The 22,647-nt window shown below is 35.6% G+C and overlaps 1 protein-coding gene across 3 annotated transcripts in view; it reads right to left on the bottom strand.

The window, feature by feature from the left end:
* The window catches only part of UNC79 (unc-79 homolog, NALCN channel complex subunit), a 96,437-nt gene that overhangs the window by 3,302 nt on the left and 70,488 nt on the right, over positions 1 to 22,647 (bottom strand). For all 3 annotated transcript variants that reach the window (XM_042814807.1, XM_042814808.1, XM_042814809.1), the window contains 7 exons: positions 17,601 to 17,705; positions 13,852 to 13,929; positions 11,614 to 11,703; positions 8,630 to 8,805; positions 6,813 to 6,999; positions 5,015 to 5,212; positions 2,850 to 2,927 (listed from right to left, as the gene is read on the bottom strand). In XM_042814807.1, coding sequence (XP_042670741.1) covers positions 2,850 to 2,927; positions 5,015 to 5,212; positions 6,813 to 6,999; positions 8,630 to 8,805; positions 11,614 to 11,703; positions 13,852 to 13,929; positions 17,601 to 17,705 — 912 coding nt within the window. The remainder of the gene's footprint in view (positions 1 to 2,849; positions 2,928 to 5,014; positions 5,213 to 6,812; positions 7,000 to 8,629; positions 8,806 to 11,613; positions 11,704 to 13,851; positions 13,930 to 17,600; positions 17,706 to 22,647) is intronic.

The following is a 22,647-nucleotide window of genomic DNA, read 5'->3' as shown; positions in this document are numbered from 1 at the left end:
TCTGTGGACACTAAATTAAGTGCCTAGTAACGCCTAGTGCCCCTAAGTCCAGATGTGATTGTTGGTGGGAACAGGAAACATATAGTGAAAATCCATGTTCTGTGTCCTACTGCCATTAACAAATATCACTGAAATTTCACCCAGAATTAATGACTTCACTATGAAATTATCCAGTAGAGACAGAACTAGTATCGGAGGTAAAGCAAGCAAGGAAAGAAGGTAGGCAGAAAACACAGGGAAGGGAATTTTCCTCAGGTCCAAGGGACTTCCCTTTGCATCCAAACCAACCAACTGGACATCTTTTAGAGTCAGCTGAAAACAATAAGCACTTCTCATCACTGCTTTGGTACAAGATGAACTGGATATGTAAAATAGATAAAGATGAGTCATGGCCTAAAAATATGTGTTTATATCCATTGACTAAGAAGGGTAGCCAAGGAAACTAGCTCATATTGATATTTATGCCACAGAAGTCTAAGGTTAGATAAGATTAATGTCATCCAACACCACTTCCATCTTCCAGAATCTGGACACATGGAGGACAACTAATATTCTCCTTTAGGCACAAGAAAGTAAACCCTCCACTCCTACAGCTGCCACTTAGATAAATGAGACAAGAAGAAATTTTTATTGAAGCACTTAAGCTTTATGACCTAGTTCCCAGCCAGCCTTTCCTACACAAAGGAATAATACATAAAGCTGGCTAGAAAAAAACAGCTGGAAGAACAGACTGCTGTCACTGTCAATTTTTGGAATTGATATTTTCAACAGGATCATGTGGATTCCAGTGTAAGTTCTGACAGAAGCCAGGCTGGATAGTAGATCAGTTACTGTGCTTTTCTGACTCCTCTACTCTACCCACTTAAAAAGAAAAATAAACATATAATTGTTGAAATATTTTCACAGGAAATAAACTTTGTTTTCCTCAACAGATCAGTCAAAATATTCTAAGGTCAGATCCAAAAATCATCCTCTGAGAGAACAGGAAATCATTTAAAGACCATAGAAAGCAACCAAAGATATGTCTCTGCCAAAATCAGAATGAGTCTAATAGCAGAGGTCAGTACAGTATTTGGAGGGCAGATCCTCATAGAATCAACACAAAGGAGGAGATAAAAGAATGCTTTTATCAGACAGCTCTTCTTTCAGTGAGAGAGAGCTGAATTTTTCATGTCTTCCATTTCTCTCTTGTTTTAAGACAGATTTTCAGAAAATGTCCACTTGGTATAAATGGCGTGTCATCATCGAAAACCTTCTCATTGCGGTGCATTGGACATATGTATTAAATCACACATAATTACATAATGACTTCATTAACAATAAGTTTTTGCAGCACCTGGATTCTTCAGGTGGAATAAAAGACACTGCAGTAGACAAAGTGTGAATGACAAATGATCAGGACTGTGCTCAGTTCCAAGAGGAATTACTGTACTTGGTGACAGAATGTTGGAAAAAAAAAACCTAGGATAAATACTTACACAATTAAATAGTTCTGAAAAAGTTAGTAACCTGGGACTACAATCCATGACTGCATCTTAAGTAAATGGGCTAAGTAAATGGGATTTGGCCATCCAGACTCTTCTCTTTCACCTCCCATCCACACAGCAGGAAAGCAAGCACGTTAACTAAATTTCATAAGCTTCTGGGCTTGATTTTGTAGTAACAAAAACCTGATTTAACCTGATTTAGCATATTATTGATATGTACTCTGAAATGTAACCTCTGTAAGTGTATATGCGAATTGTGATGGGAATTAAGCCTCAAAAGCCTCTCTTTTGACAGCTTTAAAGCCATTTTTCCATTTTCTTTGAAGACATACCCTTGTCAAATCCTGGACATCCTAGTCTGCCCCCAGCTCCTCTAGAGACAGTGACAATTACTTTGATGTCCCTACAGTGACAGAATTTTTGTGATGAATTGAGACATTACTGACAGTAAATCTGTATTTTCACGATGAATGTGAATATTTTCAGGTCAGTTAACATCAAATCCTTTCATTTTAGCTACTGTATTTTCAATTCTTCCTTCACCATAAAAGATGGGAGTAAAACATTAGCACAAAGTTTCCTTTATGGAATTGAAGAACTACCAACACATATCAGCTAGGTTCAGAGTGCATCTAACTACTTAGTTTGTTATAATTTTCTGTAGGGGAGGGGGAACACCTTCAGAATAATATGATAGCAAAACAGGTAAAAAAAAGGCTAATAAAATTGATCCATGCTTGTGCAACCATTTCACGTTTCTGATCTGAATAGTTCAGAAAATGCTCAGGAGCTTGACTGCTGATTTCAAAAGCAGTTTTACATTAACGAAGCATGCCTTATTTGATTTTTTAATTAAAAATAGCCTGTAGCACATCCACTGGAAAGATTTATTATCAAATAATATTTGACTAAGAAAGACACCCTGGCATTTAATACACTACTGTGGAATAAGGCTTTGTAATCAACTTAGAAGAATTTTGAGAACCGATCAATGAGGTGATCTCCAAAGGATCTATGATGATTTAAGATTACAGAATGGCTGAAAATTCAGACAATACCTAGAGGTTCTCATAAGTCAGAGATACTAGTTGAGATCATTAGGTGAATAAGACCATCACAACAACCAAAGGAGAAAGTAGATCAGAAGTCCATTTCAAAATATCAGGTGAATATGGATTTTAAATTAGAGTCTGACCTTACTAGAAATTATAATTTTTGTTATGCTCTACTAGATTTTATTTCTTCACTAACATTCAAATTCTACTTCTGTTGTTGTTTTTAAGACTTGCAGGGACTACCCTCTAGTAATCGCAATTGATAAACAACATCCTTGATTAAATGTTCATAATGTGATACACCTACCTTTACAAAGATAGTAGAGTTGCATTCCTGTAAAGCCTCCATTAAACTAATCACATGCAGACATACCATTTCCACCATCTTGTAAAAAAAAAAATAAATAAATAAAAAAAATAAAGAATTAAAACAAATCAATATCCAGTATTGTACACTAAGCTAACACTAAGAAGAACCTTCCTCTGTTTGCTTGGCAGTTATACTGGATCACTAGATGCATATTTACTAAATACACATAAGATAATACGTACATAAAAAACACACTTTATTTAGTTTTCTCCTGATGTAGCAACATCTGTCAAATATTTCAAAGTGTTTGATGAATTTTAATTCCTATCACGCATCAAAACAAATTGTCTTCAGCTTTCTTCCTTTCAGACATCATAAATCCTTTTACTTGCCTTTACTGTATAGTTCTCATCAATCAAGGTGTCAGAAAATGATGTTTTTATTTACTGAATCCTTTAAAAATTAACATAGTCACACAAAACATCTTTTTTTCTACTATCAGAAGACAATTTACTGTTCTGAACTGGCAGCTAATCTATAATTCTTTCATTTTGTATGATTAATTATGACAGGTGAAGACATTATTTATTTGGTGGTAGACAACACTTTATGTTTTATATTATGTAAATTCATAGGTTCAAGAAAAACACCTTGAGTCAACAGTGAGTATTTACAGTGCCTGGATATGCTACGTGTAAATTCCCCTGACAATAATTAACTTTTATGTGGTCTTTTTTTTTTTAACCTTCAAAGCGCTTTAGGCAAACACTAATTAACCTCCCAACACCCACATGAAATGAGCAAGTATTATTATCACATTTCACAGAGCAAGAGCCAAAGCAAATAGTTTAATAATTTGCACTAAAGTCACACACTGAGATGCTTTGAGAATAAAAAGTGGAACTTGAGGCTTCCAGGTCGTATCTTTGTCCTAAAGTTTGACATTTTCCTTTGTGTCTGACTAAACAGCTGGCTAGCAAGTTACACTATGTACAGCTCTCACAGAGTGGCTGAAATATCATTTAAAGACAGTTTCACATGTTCCTTGCCTCTTGATATGGACAAGACACAAGGAAAGAGTGCCATAGACATTCCAAATACCGCCTACGCACCTATGCAATTACAAAGCTCTGAAGGTGGTACAAAGGTCCAAAGGTGGTGTGAAAGATTCCTTATAAGGGTAAAGGGGAATTCCATTAAATAACTCCCATTGTAAAAAAAGGGAGGAAAAAAAGCAGCAAAAGAAACAAAAAAGAATGAAAACTCCAGATTTCAGAGCATCTTGCTTAGAGGATGAGGCTATCTATAATCTTCCTCACTTGTTTACTAGTTACCAACTCAGTTAAAGTCAATCCATCATTAACATACAGTAATGTTACCACACTCTTCATGTCCTGAGAAGTGGCTAACAATACATCTTGCTCATCATAAACAAGATTTCAATCCTAATGCATAGAGAATCATTAATCAATAGGGAGCAGAGGTAGCACCTGTGTGAAAGCCAATCTCACATTTTTGGTTTCTTACTGTATGAAGTTTCTCCAAAAACAATGAGCATTTGAGATAAGTGAATAATTAGAATTATTATTTTTTTTTTAATGGCCTGGATAATTTCTGGGCACCATGAATAATTCCCTTTCAAACTTTATCTCTGGAGATTCAAGTTATTAGCTACTCAAAAGTGTTTTTAGAGATAACTACGTGCCTTATTATTGATAAGCAACCAATTGGCTATGAATAGTGAAGCGTCAACTCTGTGTGTTTTTCACCATTGTATGGTAAAAAAAGCAATTGAAAAGGATATTCACATAATTATCCTAAAACACTCAGTTGCTTGTGTGAGGCAGAGTAAGATGAAGCAATAGGAGCAGTGGGAAGAGCAGGGATACATAAAATGAGACTTGAAGCAGAGAGCCCTCAGTCCAACAAGCAGTGACTAGCTCCGGAACACCACACCTCTGTTTCAGGCAAATCCTGGCTATATCCTATCTGAGGCCCACTATAAAGTTAAACCAATACTATCTTTCTCTTTAATTTCTCAAAGTATCAGTGTTGCTTTAAAAAGTTATTCAGAGACTGATGTATTCCACTGGAACGTGGAAACAAAGCCAAGCCCCATCCAAGTTTAATCTATACAAATCTATGCACAACATCTGACTCACCACTTTGTTATGGGCCATAAGCTGTAGGATGCTAGGTGTCACTCGGCTCCAGAACTCCAGGGCTGTAAGGATCGCTGTAAAACTAAATTCATTCTGATTCTGGACGGTTGGAGCTACTGCTGTTTGTTCACAATACACTGTCCACAGCTGAGCAAATATAAATGCATGGAAGAGGGAACACATGTGCAGAACAGATGTCTGTAGAAATAGAAAAGAGAGGACAATGTTTATTGAAAAAAGTTATTGGAGTATAATGCAGAGGCTTTCCCAAAAGTACTCCCCTCTCATGCATTGCACTGTGAATCTTGTGCTCCACTTTCCTGAATGTTTCTCTTCAATTAGGAACTAATCATGTTTGATAACATCTCCATGTTTATAAATGATTTCATATCCATGGCCTAAAAAATGCATTTGCACAATCCCATTCAATCTTAGTGTACAACATTAAGGTCAGTCCCTCTAAAGAAAAGGTTAGTTTTGCAGAACAGGTACTAAAGACTAATCCTGAGACTCTTGCTGGAAAACTCCTACCACCATCTAAGGGAAGCCTGGAGGCATCAATCACATCTATTAGTCTGATCACCTACAAGGAAGTGTATCACAAAATACATCATTGTGCAACTGTGATCTATTTCTGTTTTGCTGGGACACAGCTGTTTACAGTCCAGGAAAGTAAGTTCTATGAAGATAACAGAGAATTAATCCTGTGGACTCAAGCATGACTTTGCTAATAAGTATTATGTATTGCAATGTCTGAGGCTCCAGGAGTCCTGAACATTTGCTACTCCCCTAAAAGAATGATGTTACTGGTCAGAAATGTTTTCTCAGTTTTATAGTGCAGCAGTGATCCATGCTTTGTGGCAGTATGACCACATCAAATATTGCCATGGTTGCTTGGTAACAGGAAAGAGGTAATTGACTGAAGAAAAAAAGAAAAAAAAAAAAGTCAGGAGACTTGAATGGGAAGCACCAGTGCATTGGCTGAGTGAGGGGAAAGAAAGGGGGATTTTAAGTACTATAAATATGCATAATCCTCCTGCTTTTGCAGTTAATAAAATTCTGGTTGGTGCAACTGTACTGTTATATCTGCGTTTAGCTACTGTCACAAATTGCTTATGATTTGCAGTAACTCTCTTGTCAGTAGCTTCTTTAGAAACAAAAAGTTGCACTTGAACCATCACTGTTTGTAATTAATTTTTGATCACAGCATCATTAATAGGTTTTACAGTACCACTGTACTTTAGAATTCTTATTCAAATCTCCTGAGATTTGCTACAGAGATGGTAATTGCTAAAGATTCAATTTGGAATTGAGTTTTTCCTTCCCCATTCTTGTAGTGAGATATTTTGAAAAAGTTTAAGAGATTTAACTTATTTGTAATGATTTCATCACCAGTTTTCTATACATGAAGAGCTAACTTTGCAAGAAAAACTGTAGAGATTTCTTTCCCTAGATCTCGGATTTTAATGTTATAGACCTCCTTTTCACATCAGAAGAAATATATATCCCTCTGTTGGTTGCTTCAATCCAGTGGAAGCTTTTCTTGAATATAAAAAAGGCAGAGGGTTCTTAAACTCTCAAAATAGCATTATTGGATTACTTCAGAAAGGGTCTGCGGGATTCTGTGCTGGAAGTGTAAGCCATTTTAAACAGGATATTAGTTTATATGATGCAGTTTTGATAAGACTTGTGAAATTTAAAATTTTTTATCACCATCAAAAGACAACTTAGTGATAAATATTTTCAAGAGTAAGGCCAGTATACACCACATCTCCTCTTAAAATGCAGAATCCCTTACCTTCGATTGCTCTGGAAACCCAATCAGAATAACAATAAGGTGGTCAGCAATTTGTGAACCTGCATCCAGTGGAATAGGCATGCAAGATGATGGAGAATTTGGACAGACAACATTGTGTGTCAGTGACCCCAGGAGTAGCCAGGACAGCAAACGAATATGTGAAACACATTCTATGAATTCTTTGGGCCTGTCAAGAAAGAGTGGATTTTATAATGCTGCAAAGTTTTCTACTTCTTCCCCAAAACAAAGAATCTCTTTAAACACTATGCAGATGCAGTCTTAAGTTCTGGAGGCACAAATCATTGGTACAGCTTATAGGAAGTCTAGAACCACACAGAATTTAGTGGAGTTGACATAATCTTTAGCAAACCCAACAGAACATAACTGGAGGAGCCTAACGAGTGCTTTCTACATAAGGATAAAACATACATGAATTCACCTGATCCACACACAGTGATTTTTTTACACAGAAATCATCAAATGAGGATTGCCCAAACAGAAGTGCTCCTCTTTGTTTCACAGGACAGCACACAGCTGACAAGGCTATGACAAGGTATTCTTCATTCCACAGCTAGCTCTGAAACTCAGATGCTCTGTCCTGCCTTACTTTCACTGTGTTACACTTCTCCATACATAAACTCCAAGTGGAGTTCATTCCTTTTTTTCCTTTGTCTCCCCCTGGACATTAGAACTGCATTCCTCTGGAGGCAGAGAATGTGCTTCTTTGCAACTGTTATTAATTAATCATTCGCCATCTAGTGCAAAGCTTAATTGTGAAGCTCTGTGCTTAATCTAAGAAAGAATGGTATTTTCTGGAGTCATCTTGTCTGTTCCCTTCCTGTGAAACAGTTCAGACTACACACTCATTTGAACACAAAGGCATGGGAAAAAAATATTTTAGATCAACAAATTACTACCTAGTAGGCCATTCACTACTCTCACTCATTTATAATTTAATGTTATTGTCCAGGTCTCCTAGAAACAAAGGTACATTCCATTAATGTAGTTTTTTGTGCAGACTGATAAAATGTTCACCCTCAAATAGATACAGGGTCTTGTGGGAAGTCTGCATCTTCACCTCAGAATATAAAATGTGACTTTTACAAATAAGAAACTGCAGCCCAAAAAGTTTCTTATTCTCCTTAATTCAAACCTATGTATGTTCTATCTGCAGGACTGGAAACCAAATAGCTTATCCTCAGAAGCTCAGGCAGAAAGCCTGAGACAAAACTGGGACTAGAATACAGATTCATTAAAATACAGTCCAGTGAGCTACACTCTGCACTTGCTAGCACTGTAAGACGAAGGACAGTGCTTTGCTCTTCTTTTTAAAGATAAGAAGTTGTACATTAGGATTTCTCACACTGAAAAAAAAATAACAAATAGGTCTTGAAGAGCAGGATTTCTCCCTAGGTATCTTTTACCACCATCTATGCAGACTTACACTTAAAGATCTTGCTTATTTGTGATGAATAATATCAAGGGGCATAATTTCCATTTTTCTATGACTACATTTTATATAATTATAGGACTAATAAATTACTTGCATGCTTTTCACTGTCTGTTTCAAGATGGAGAATCAAGTTCATTTTCGAATGCAACTCCATCCAAGTCAAAGAAGATACTTCCACTGGTCTCTGCTTTAAATGTTGCACTGGCAAGCTTCTCAGATAAGGATCAGGGAGATGCTGATGAGCATTTTTAATACTCATGGCCACCAATCCTAACAATGGATCCTAACTCAATCTGGCAACATAGAATTCTATGGAGACTTCTAATTCATGTTTGTGTTCCTTTTTGTGGAAAAGCATTCTCACCCTTGTTGCATTGCTGAAGGAGGATGGTAAAGCCAAGGCAAATATCGGATCACAGCTTTGTTGTCTCTGTGGTTTCCTCGTGTGATTTCCATAGCAGTAATCTGAGCTAAACCAACTTTCAGATGCCCTCCAAACGTGTCTTCATGCAGTGGCTGAGAACAAGTCTTCATATGACTCTGCAAGGCAAAGATCTTATTTCCTATCTGAAAAGAGTATTCTGTTTCACTTCCCTTCTTGAGATCTCTAGCTTGAGACTAAAACTACATAATCTAACATAGAAACAGGTTTTAAAACATTCTCCAGTTTCTATATTAATAAGAGTATTATGATGCAGCTTTTTTCAAGGAGGCCATGTTCTCAAGAGCCCATGCAAAAGGTTAATTTTACAAAATGTCTAAGTACCTGTTGTACCAAAAACTCAAAGCTGGTAAGTGCAAACTAACAGTTGCGCATCCAGACAATTTAACTAAAGAGCAAATAATCCAGCCATTCAAAAGGGGAGCACCCTGGGCAGGAAATGTCTTCCTTGTACAATTGAACTGTGCAATATTCTGTTTACACATACAGAAATAAGATGTCTCTCATTCACCAATGATATGACTGTGCTGCTCAAGTTATTTGGAACAAATGCCTTTAAGCCCCAGAAATACAAGGGCTAAACCTTTTACCAAGACACTGGCATACATTTCTTCCTGGAAAAATAACTTATGCTGTTTTGACAGTGGCAAGGAATGTTTCACTGGTGCTCCTCAAGATAACTCCATATTTCTGAGCTAACTTTGCATTACCTTCTGTCTCTGAACTAACAGAACATATGCTGAGTACAGATAAATATGTGCTTTGCATAAGAAAAAAAGGCTATCAATAATTGAATTATTATGAAAGAATCAAAATCAATAATATTCTATAACAGGATCTGACCCTCAGCAATTTATACTCTCAAAATTACTTGAAGTCTTTTTGAGAGAAAAAAAAAACAACAAAACAAAACAAAAAAAAACCTATCACCATGTATATCTAGTGACTTTGCTACAGACAGGTAAGAAGGACAGAAAGATATGCAGGCAATTTTATTCTTCAAAAATAGTGGCATTTTTTAAACAAAGCCTGAGCATTAGCAATGAAAGTGTGATCCCAAAGGAAAAGAAAGATAATAACCTGAACAGAAAAAATAAAATGGAATGTGGTTATCTTGAGAATTAACATTTATATCTTGCTTATAATGCAATAGTTAAGAATATATAGGACTGAAAATAATTAACTTAATTAACTTCTTTCACAGAAAAGGGAACTATCCTCAGGCACCCAAAATAAGACACTGGAAATTAATCGATAATGGAACTATTTGTTCACTGGAATTTATAGGATAGTATTTAATAATCTTTTCTCAATTTTTATCTTCTGAAGAACGTCATTCAACATCTAGAACTTCAAAAGCTTTGAAAATTTGAAAAGGTGAGACGATTCAACTTTTGCTGTTGAAATGCTACTAGTCATAAAAATCCTACGATATTCACTATGGGAATTTGTTTGTCCAGATGCTCTTGGTAGTCTTTCAATACACATCCATAGTAAGAAATTGTAAACTGGGTAGGAACACCAAGGTCAATAAATCCCAGGCAACATAAACAATTATATTTAATCAGCTTAAAAGAAAGTAAATCAAGATGTTGTGAATTTGTTTAAAACTCTGACTATTTCTAAACTTAGAAACATATGCAATATTTTCCCAACAATGCTGGAAGCACATAATAAGTTTATCTTATGATCCTACTAGAATTTGGAAGTGAAAAATCTGGGTTCTGATTTCTCAAATTCATCATATTTAATAAGAACCGTCTTCCAATTTTGCAAAGATGATAGCCAAAGTTTAATAACTAAAATAAATAAAATTACTAGCATTTTTTGTCTCTCTTATGTTTTTAGTAGAGTCCTGTACTACATGGTACTCTATAGTCAGTCCTGTAGTACTATAGGTACTACATCAGACAACACGGACTCAAACAAATACAGCATGCAATTTTGAAAAAGTTGGTTCCAATTTCATTTTATAATGCTACATTTGGAGATCTTGACTAATTCAAAAATATAAAAGTGACAAACTGGGTAAAGTTTTAGTTCATGTCTTAGCTATATCTAGGTATACAAGTATACTAAATAAATAGCCCTACCACGCATAAGAAATTATCAACTCAGACTCAAGCTTTGCAAAAGCATTTCTAAAAAGCAGACTGCAATTCCAGGGAAAAGGGGCACCAAAAAAATAAGCACCAGTGGAAAAAGTCTTCACACAGAAACTTTTACACAGAAGAGAGGATAATCTGCAAGTATTTTCACATGATTTTTTCCCATTCTCTGTTTCTATGAAAGTGGCAAATCAGATGTATCTCTTTCTCATTTATGATTTATTTGCTAATCTCTTTTGAAAGTAGCTCTGAACTGGAAGAGAAATGGGTGAATAATTTTAAAGGATACAGCGGGAAGGCAATTCATCCAGATTAAAATGATTAATTATTTTGTACTTTGAAGTAAATTTCTACTCCAGCTACTGTACAAAAGGCTGCCTCTCCTACTGAAGATTTTCTTTTAAATTACAATGGGATTCAAGGCATAAGGCCAATGGGATAAGAACATACAAAAAAAAGGTACTTTGTCCAGTAAAACAAGGTTACTGTGGGTTTCAAGAGATGAGATTTTCAATTTCACAGGAATTCTTCCTCTTCTGTAGTATTATTATTCTGCAAAAAATTGTCCCCTTCAGGGCACAGAGTATAGTGGAGAGGACAAGGGAAAGTGAGCAAGCGAATACATGAGATAAACAAACAAAAACAGAGAGAAAGAGAGAGAGAAAGAGAGAGAGAAAGAGAGAGAAAAACAGTCTTCCTCAAAGACTTACAGTTGTTCCTTCCAGGCGGGATAATTATGGAAAGCATATTTAAAACAACAAAAATTCCATATACACTTTATGTATGCCCATAACCAACCTTCAGTTTGGTTAAGGTATGCATATCTGCAATGAAATCCAGCACTTCCCCAACATACTGCCTCATGCACTCCATTGCTGCTGTTCCACACTAGAACATAAAAGAAACAAGTTTAAGCACCAGCTTTCAAATAAATTAGTGTTTTTGGTTTTGCTTCTTGTGCATCACAACACAGGTTTGTTTTTGTCTGTTTCAAATTCTTTACTTTTTAATTGAATTACTTTAATTAGAAATAGGCATTCTTTTATGCCTTTCTTTTCTCTGTAACATTATCTTATCTGATGATAGTATCAAAAGATAGATCAGTCAGTGTAACTTATTCATGCACCATAAAATGATCTTTATCTGTGACAGCAATGAAAGATTAACTAATGAAACTTTCAATAATATCTTTGTCATGCAGCTCCTGAAATTTACAGTCCCAAAATCAAAGTCTTAAAAGTTTGATGAGAGCTTAGCAACTCAGTTCTTCAAGCAGCTGAGCATCTTTGCAAGTAAAACCAATCAGATGTGATTGCAGAAATTGTGAATGAATTTTGTAAGGATAATTTTAAGTATTTTAATAAGACTGCTCTTATGTTCACATGAATCATGGTAGAAAAACAGGGTAAATGATTGGCCTAGTGTATTTTCTGTGTAAGCATCACTGAAATGAACACTAAAATTTGTTAGGTTTTTTTTGTTGTTTGGGTTGGGTTTTTTGTTTGTTGGTAGGTTGGCTGGTTGGTTGGTTTTTTAACTAACAAATTTTTCTGGGCTATTCCTGTAGTAAACTCATACAGCATTCAAGTTAGTCATAATTTTGAAAGGAGGATGCAAGGGAGAGAAGGAATAAATCCGAACTATATGAATTTGAGCATAACCGCATAAGCACAGAGAAGTAATGCATTCCAGAGCAAGAAAACCCCAAAGGGAAAACAAAAGGATTCAACGTGGCACTTGCATTCCCACAGCACAAATTTTCATAGTCCCTTTCCCAGAACAATGAAAAATGCCAGTTTGGCCTTTGGCTAGTATAAGACGTGCCCAAGATGTGCACAATACTCAATGTAACAAAGCTGCCAGATTAAATAAAGGTTTCCAAACCAGAGAAATCTGGAGAAAAGCTTTCAGAAGATGATATGGCTGACCACAAGGTATCATATCATGTTTATATTTTAATAATCAGAGGTGAAAATGATTCTGGCTGAATTCAAAGGGAACTAGAAATGTCCAACATTCCTCAAAATCAAGTCTTTATATTTGCCTCAATTTTAGGGTCTGAGTAACTTTAGAGGATATAGGATGAAATTATTAAATTTGGTATCTTTCTTCTTACAGTAGAAAAACAAAACAAAACAAAAACCCAGTCAAACCCCAAGACATAGGCTCAGCACAAAATATTGCAAAATGTTTATAGAGGGGGGAGATATTCTTCTTTGACCTTTATTTAATCACCTGTGCTTTGAAATACAGAAGCTGAGTGCACAAATGAATCAGATTTATTTTTGACCACAAATTTATTAAGCCATAATTGAGTTTTTGTGTCTGAAATTCAAAAAACAGTTAGCATTCTATTTTTAAGCAATTCATCCAGATGATTCCCATTTTCCTAAGTTAATATCAATCTACTTGCTGATGAATTATACCACTTTCTGTTTTTTCAAATGCTATGCCTGCCAGTTCCCTTGACAGAGTAACAAACAGTAAAAAAGGTCACTGACAGCCCTGTCAGCATATCCTCCATCCACTTTATGTGGAGTATTGAATAACAGAATTATAAAAGATATCATACTCAGACCTCTGAATAATAACGTTCCATCACAAAAATGTTCCCTCTGAGTTCCTGTTTCATTCAAGCAGTGAGCTACTTGGTTCCTTAATTTTTTTTCTGAAATGATCATTTTCCTATCAAACCTTTTCACAGCAGTGTCATCTACTTACTTAAACCACATGTAAATTAAAACACTCTGTTGGGAGGAAAGGAAAGGCATTATTAAAGAGCTACTTGAATACAGGCTCCAGCTAAAGTCAGACATGGGACTAAAGATCATTAGCAAAAGTAAGAGAAGTAGCATCAAGTCCAAAACCTTTCAACATTCATAAAAAGGAAGAAGCCTATCAGCTACTGGATGCAACACACCTTGGCAACCACAGAAGAAATGAAAAAGAAAGAACATTCAAATGAACCATTATGAGCTGATAAGACATAATTTTAAAAACCAAAACTCAAAGATGAATTTTTGATTCAGTACTTACTCCAGGCAGTGAGGCAATCATCTGTTTATGCAAGATTGTTGACTCAGCTAGTTTGGTTCCAGCGTCTGCACAAACAAACTAAGAAGAAATTAAAGATGAATTATTTTTTAATAATTTACAGAGGAACCTGAAGACACTAATAAGTTGTCCGTGGCTTTATTAAGATCATTTCAGATCTCTACTAGCTTATATTTGCTGTAATTTGCCTGTGGAGTTCTCTTCCTTTATTACCAATTTCATTTGTTCGCCATTATAAATGAGTAATTTTAAAGAAAAATTCTGACTTAAGTGTGTTTCATTAACACATATGTGCTGGACAGAATAAATTTAAAGAACATTATATAAAATCAAATCCCTCTTTATAATCAATAATAGGTATATTTGCCATTCCCTGCATATATCAAATACTCTTCTTCCATCCCAGATTAAAACAAGATAGAGAAAAATAAGGCAGATTGCCATGTTCTTTACTATGACACTACAGTGCTTTTACTGAAGTTCTACAATGATGAATTATACGAACAGTTTTCAAATTGAGAACATATGTACACACTGGTACAATATAAGATAACCTGTGCATAATAAAGGCCAAAAAAATAAAAATGCAAGATCAGCATCATTCTGTTATGCAAGACTATCTCTATTTGGCTGAATTATGCTTTTATTTCCCTTGCTTTCTTTGTCTTTTTTTTTTTCTTTAAATTTCAAATCTCTGCTGTCCACATCATTCATACATTAGATCCACTAATATCATTATTTAATCTTTATGCTTCAATAATGCATTTGGCAATGTACAGATGACTTGCTCTTGCCTAAAACTTGTACTAAACTCCATTTGCACTTGAGTAATTTCTGTCTATCATGATGCAAGGAAGCTTTCTAACAAAGAGCAGACTGAAAAGAAGAACCAGCATGCTAAATTATAAGTCTTAATTTTCTTTCTTGACAATGAATACAGTAGTACCTTTACAAAGTGAGAAAGATATTGACTACACAACATTCTTCACTATCTAATGCCTATGTGTTAGCAGTGCTTTCAGTGGCTGAAGCTATCCATGAAAATATTTCCAAAACATTTATTCTTGCAGTTCCACAGGCTGTACCCTTCAGAGATTTAATCTCAATTCAGACTGCCTACCAAAGACCTGGAAACACGTCAGACCTATGACTTGACCAACAATCTCTACTTTGGGATAAATAATAGAAAGATATATCTGAGTTTAGATTAATAATTAGATATCATCAGACATAGGCCAGGATCCACTTAACTCTTCTTTTACTTAGAAATTATTTCACACGAGAATAAATTACACAGAAAAAATAAAAACGCAACTCATATTTCAGTTAAGTGGCCTAATGCTCTTCTTGTCTGAGCTCTGATCATTATACAAAAGTAAAAGAAAGCCTTATGTTTATGGGCTGTGTTGATCCAGACTTTCTCTTAGCTTAAGCAGCAACCAGGACACTCAGTTTCTGTTTTAACAGAAGACCCGTCAGTGAGCTTAAGTGAACAGGTGACAGATTTTCTCCTAATGTTTCCTGTATCCAAAAGAGAAAACTGTTGCAGCAGCAGCAAACAAAGCTATTGCTACTGGACTCTTTTAAGCTTCCTGCATCTATTGCACAGGGGAGTTTGGATTAAACAAAATATTAATTTATTTGTGAAAAACAGCTGAACATTACATTTTTAATGAGCAATTGGGCCTTATTTAGCTTATATTTCTCAGCATCTGACTGCCATGTACAAGGATCTTTCCTAAATTCACAATGCAGTCACAAGATGGAGAAAACAGATGCAACGAGAAAATTTCTTTCATTTCCAGTACAATTCACTGTGATTTATGTTGTCTCTGCTGCAAAAAGATGAGGAATGGGCAAATCATTACCACATCTCTTCTTAACATTGTCTGATAAGATACAGATGGAGCATAATGTTTAAGATGCAATGTCTTCTGAATTAAGTGAATTAACTATATAACATCATTATCTACATTATACTACGTTTATAATCAGAGCTGTAAAAATATATATTCCTAATAATGTATTATGCATGTGACCTTAAATTGTTGCAGTCAGTAATTAGCAGATCAGATCTTCACAAAGACAAATTGGAACCACTAGATTTACAGCAGCTGAAGATCTGTGCAGAAACGTGAGTAACCTAAACAAAACAGGTCAAGTGTACTGATCTTTATAGGATGACTGAACATGCAAATCCTAATGAGGTTAATATAATTTAAAATCATTGGAAATCCTGAAGATATATGCTGATGAAATGTGAGTAGGAGAAAGGTACTGGGAAACAAAACACTGGGTGAAGAAGCAGTTCCTATGGAAACCCATGGAACTGCAGCATGTAGACGACGGCTTTAATTTGCTAGGACAAATTGAAGAGACAGACTTTTTTGACCCTTAACATCCAGGATATCTATCTGGAATTGGGATGAGCTGGTTAAAATTCTCATTGTTTGTAAAGTGGGATACAGTTGTGCTCATTTTTGCACAGATGTCAACAGTTACACTGAAGGCACCATACAATCTGGAATAAATGTGGGTGTCAAACATACATTCCTAGAAACTCCTTTGTCAGCCCACAGCTGATCTATCATTAAAATAAAACACTTCTAGCTCCTTTATTCTGAACATTTTAATTGACTCTCAGTTTTCTGTATGCACTGTCTGTATAGAACCTTGTATGGAAGCTAACAAGTTAATGCAGAAGAGACTACCTTGAAAATGGAAATCATTTTCATTTGGTATTACCTTCGGTACAGTTTTAAGTCCATAATGCCATTCAATTCAAATGAATATTGTGTGGGATTTCTGTGGTAAAGTTGTACACTGAGCCTTCCATTCCATTAATAACATTAAAGAAAATTCACATAGATACATGTTTGTTTTTACTATCACCTTTTTTTAAGTTACTACAACGCCTAGGATATACTAAGTGGCTACTATGGTATTTAAATTCAATTTGACACTAGACCACATATTACTGAGGGTTGCCAATTTGCACTTAGTGGGCCTGAATACAGACCATGTTCTTTATGACTGACAGGACAAAAGAAGCTTTGGATATCAGTAATTATAACTTACTTCATTAGCCTCTGAAAGGCTATACAAGACCCTTATAATCACACTGGCTGCTCTTGGGAAGGTATGAATGCATCCTAAAGCACGTATCGCATATAGGAACAATTCTAGAAGGAGAGTACTGGCAATTATCAGTTTCTCTTTCTGCATATAGGAGAGAGTTTTCTTTGATGACTTCATCTGGTGATTGGCTCAATGTGAAGCACAAGTGTTTATCAGCTAAATTCTACTGCCAAGACTGAAGGGTTATGCTTGCAATCCTAAATGGCAAATTCTGGATTGATTAGATTACAGAAATTAAGGTGCTTTGTCATCCTTCAGGATAGATAGCCACAGGACAAAGCTATATAATAGAACAGTGCAAAAAAGATTGACCTCTTCTTTAATCTAGGAGAAGTCAGTCAAGTCGACAAACACTAATGCACATGCTATCAAACTGAATCTCTGCACCACTAAGACAGAAAGCAGTTAGTGGTTAAGTTATTGGAATTGGGACTCCAAATAGAAGTCTGAGGTTAAAAATTATAAAAGCAAACTGTCAGAGCCTGACATTGCTGGCATTTTCAGTAACCATGCTGAACTTGTAAATTCTTTTTTGTTGAATTTGGGCTGAGATACAATCCAGATGAGAATAACATGAGGTAGATCTTCTGTACCTGGACCAACAGCAATAGATTCATGTCTGGTAATGGTGATTTTAACTTCAGTGCCTGCAATAACTCCAGTATGACGCTGCGTGTCAAGTAGAATTTGTCCCTTTCCTGCAAAAGAAGAACATAGTATTATAAATGTTCTGAAATTCACTGGCACCCACTAGTAAACTACAGCAATAACTTTTCATCTACATTCAAAAATATAAGTTACAGAAGTGTACTTTTTGTTACTATCTTACAAAATTCCACATTTTTGAAATTCTTAAGATCAGATAGAACAGACATCAATGAGAATGTTTTTTGCTATACCAGATTTTAATATTTCATACATGACAGATTTTATAAAACAGTCATATAGCAAAGGCAAGCTGGGTAGATATCACTGCTTACTTCCGTATAGACAGGAAAAGGAAAGCAGTAAGGATTGACAGAGGAAAACCAACCTGGAAATAGTCTTTAGCACTGTTCTCTCACTACAGTGGTTTAGATTTTACCATATATTTTTTTGTTATCATTTCCTCTTAAAATAAGGCTGTGCGCAGTAAGACAGTTTTAACACTGATTTTCATTCATTAGACTAGCAGTACTTTTCCATTTTCACAATAAAAACCATTTTGGCTACAGCTACTACAACAGAAACATTTAAAACACGTGGTAAAAAAAACAGCCAATGGAAATTAGAACACAGAAGCCTAAGAATAGAGCTGTAGAGCTGAAACAGCAAGGCGGTTCAAGAGATAAGAGCAGCTTGTTACATATCTTACTTTGACATTCTCTTACTTCATAAGATAAGATAAAAAATGTGAAACAAATCCATAGCCTGTTAGTGACCTCCACAACTCAAGAACTTTGATCAGCAGAGAGACTTACATTGAGCTCTCTTTCAAGTGAACATTAGAGAAGAAAAAATGTTTTCTAATAAGAAAAACATGTTCCAAAATGTGTTTATGATTTAAAGTTTATTATCTCGTCTTGTAAATCTCAAGCACTTGCCTGCTCACTTGAGTAAGTTAAACTTCTAACTTTTCATTTAGTAAGGGTCTCAGTTCCTCTGTGACATCTGCAAAATGGAATAATGCTCTTTTCTTCCCCAAAGAAAGACTGTAAGGCTTAATATGTGAAGTCATTTTGCAGCTTATTTCCAGCTGCACGCAGTAGCAAATGCAACTAAAATGAAAGGAGATGGAGGATATGAGTAGCTGGAAAACTGAGCTTTGATTAGCACAGACTGAGAAGCCAGTCACCATTGTTCCTCAGAAAGATGATATCACCACACTGTATTTGGGTAACACAAAGCCAAGCAAGTGCCTCCCACAGCATCGACATGTCTTTTAATGAAAACAGATTTTAAATATCAACCTTTGAGTTGGAAAAAGGCACTAGAACAGCAGAATGGTATGTCTGACATGGAGTCTGTGAATGAAAGACCTGACTTAAATTTCTGTTTTGGCCTATACAAGCAGAATTTTGATTTTTCAATTACATGGAGCACATGATCTGATGACACATTTTCAGATAGTACATATAGCTGATGGAATGAGTCCCATACTGCAGCAGTCTATGCAGCTAAACTTAAAAAAAAAAAAAAAAAAAAAAAAAAAAAAAAAAAAAGCAGCAAACACTGGATCAGCTCAGCTGTATTATGAAACAATGTCTTGAGGATACAAATACTCAGTCACACATCCTCACATCCTACATGCATGAATGGTGCTCTGATCATATAATGTCCTCAGTAACTTATCTCCAACAGTGCCATAAGCAGATGCCAAGAGAAGAATAAAAGCAGGGCAAGCATGTATAATTCCCACTATTGCTCTCATAGCCACCGACTATTTTCTGCTCAGGGGACATCTGAGGTCAACATGGCTTCTGTATGATTTGTAACTCTCAGATTTCTCTTCCATGTGCACATCAGCCAACCACTTGTGCCATGTCAATTTTCAGAACCAGCATTATTTGGCAAGAAGTCGTTTGAAGAACCACTTCTTTTTACTTGCTTTGACACTAGTTCCTACTTAATACGTCCTTGTTCAGGGATAGCATGAGATTATCCACTTCTGTCTGGTTCACTTGTGACTTTACAAGCCTCTGTCGCTGATGGGAATGATCAGTTGTTGCTTTGTCAGATTGAAGAGACTGACTTAGCTGCTCTTCATATGGAGCTCACTCCACAACTTCTTCATTCTTGTTACTTCTATCTGAACTTTCTCCAGTTCTGTTATATCCTTACTGAGCATGGGGAACAAGAATGGTACATAACACTCAAGGCAAAAGAGGACACTGATGACCTGCTGGAATGTCTATTCCTCAAACAGTGACTCTTCCTACTGTCATCTGCTTTCATAGTCCTGAGAAACATACACAATGCAGTTAATAATTACATGCCCCAACACACTGGACAGAATTTTCTATCAGCAATCCAACATAGTAGCCTGCACATGCTGGGAGAGAGGTAGAATTCTTGTCAAAAGCATTCAACCACATTAGAAACTAACACCTAAGCTACACAGAATGTAATCGGTAAATTGCTTTGTCAGAACACTGGAAAAGAAAGAGAAGCCTCATGAATCCCAGCTTTCCTTGGCCTTAAGGATGATAAAATAGAGAGACAACTCTTTCTCAAACTACTCCTACCTGTCAAAATTCTTAATGTTTTTTAAGCACAGACAGATGAAGGAAAATCGAGCACAGTGTTTGTAGACATCTGACCTCTTACTTCCTGCTGTTAATCAGGAGTGATGACACTGAAGTCAATGGCCCAGAGCTCACTTCCTACTGAAGTCTCCTCAATCCTATCATTCTGCCATTCTGCTGCTGATAAATATGTATAAGAACTTCATGTTCTGCACAGCAGTGCGAAGTCACATTAGCTCCATGAGAATAAAGCCCAGAGCAGACATGTAAACATGGTACCAAAGGATCAAGGATGGAACCCCTCCAGTTTCTGTTCAGCCAAAGCTACCCTCTCAAATGCCTTGCAAACGTTGAACTATGACTTTGCAAATGCAGATGTGTAGAATGTAAAACTATCAAAACTTGTTTCAAACAGTACCTTAGGGTCCAAACTTAGTAAACAGAACAGGTTTTTTATTTGGTTTAACAGAGTAACATGCTATCTCTCCAAATAATCCATGAGAAAGCAGAAAGTCTTTATATTTGCCTCCGTTGCTACTGCAGTAATTAAAAACACTGAGGATGTACCCTCAGTTCTTTCAAAATTTCAATAGGAAAACCTTACTGTGTACAGTTCAGTGGAATACTCCATTTACTAAACAGTATATTAGTAACAACAGTATGATAGTAAAACACTAAGTTTAGAATGAAGAGTCAGTAGCTATAGGAGTTAAGAAAGCCAAAAAGTATTCCTAAGAGACTTGAGAGGAAAACTGAAGGTAAGATGATGACAATCTAAAAAAGAGACGCTATTCTCAACTGAGAGTTCCAAAAGCATTGAAAAAAAACAAATTGCTGAGCTCGAACAGAATCTCAGACAAGGACATATATCAGACTGATGTGAATCTTCAGACTCAAAGATACAGAGATATTTCTGTCACAAGATATTAGGAAACTGTTGATGATTAAAAAACAAAAAAGATTTCGAGTGGTCAGGCAGCATTCCTCTCCTTGAAGTATACATTAAAGTGGTCTGCTGCTGGAAGAGACAAAATTCCTTCATACTACAGCTGAAAGTTGTTCTGTAAGTTTTGTTTAAGCCAGTAAAAACTAACAATTAATTCTGAATAGTTGTAATGCTCTCAAATTATTTTCCTCCTGCAATTTGCTTCTACGTGGTATTCTATCACAAACAGCACTATTCGGTTACAGAACTGTCCACTGCAGAGAAGCACAGAAAGTGCAACTAGCTGTTTTTTTTCTAAAAGCATTCATTAACTTGTTTTTTCCAATGTAAAACCAGGCACGCTTTCTTCAAGCACACTTATTTTCAAGTAATAACTTGGATAATGTATTATGAAGTTCCACTAAATTAAGCGTTTTGTGGCTAAAAATTGCAGGAGAGCATTCACTAATGATTCCATTTATGGGTCACAAGGTTGCATTAAACTAAATCAAGGAGCTTTTACCAAGTGCTATAATCCTAGCTTCCTGCATGCAATTAAATACAGTTATAGAATATTGAACCAGGAAGCATGCAAGAAAAACACTAGGTTGTTTAATATCATGTTTTAATAAAATTTTAATTAAATAACTGAAACTATGGAGGCAGTATGAGGGGAGTGAAATACTTCCTGTATTTCACCATTTGCTTTAGAAGGCATACACAAAATTGCCTTATCAGATCTCAAATGCAGCAGTTGTTTCAAGTTTAAATGTGTGGGGTTTTTTTTACTGTTTCAGTGAAATCTCAGCCAATTCTCAGTTAACATTTTTCTCATTTTACTTTGCTTTGCCCAAAGCCTGAACTATAGATCCAACTCAAATTACTTCCAGTAATTGGAGAATCTCTTCTGTACTCAGGGCTTTTTTTTTCTTTCACAAATTCTTCTCTTTCAAATGAGACAAAAAAGTAACATTTGCTTTCTGCAATTAAACATACTAATAGTTTCTCTTAATGCTTCAAACCATTGCATTTGTTGAAAGGACTTTGTATTTTCTTGTGGTGCATCTTTTCTGTGAGAGTATCATTGCTTTTTTTGTTTCATTTTTAATGCATATTCAGTGATTTTAAGTGTTGCATGCATTAAGTGATGTTAACTTTTCACCAATTGCAATAAAAATGAAGCTGACAAGTAACTGAGTGTTATTTTTATACTGTATCTTTCAACCAGAATCTTAAAAACTTTTTCCAGATGTTTTGTTTTCTTTTCTACTCAGCTGAGAGCTATGCACACCAAAGTGAGATACTTAATACAGAATTAAACAGGATCCTAACTTGTGGAGCATTCTGCTGCGATCAGCAATCTGCTAACTCCCCTCACAGCTTGGCTTTCAAGTGGTACTATTAGGAATATTTAGGTTTTTATTGTGTAAAATATGTGGCTAAATCCGTGCACTAGGAAATATACGATTATACAGACAGTCACGCATGAAT

This window comes from Centrocercus urophasianus, unplaced genomic scaffold (assembly GCF_019232065.1).
Source record: "Centrocercus urophasianus isolate 14NV4802_14NV808 unplaced genomic scaffold, USGS_Curo_1.0 seq_14, whole genome shotgun sequence".
NCBI classification, from domain to species: domain Eukaryota; kingdom Metazoa; phylum Chordata; class Aves; order Galliformes; family Phasianidae; genus Centrocercus; species Centrocercus urophasianus.
The sequence above is the reverse complement of the archived record's forward strand: the minus strand, read 5'-3'. Positions and strand labels throughout refer to the sequence as shown.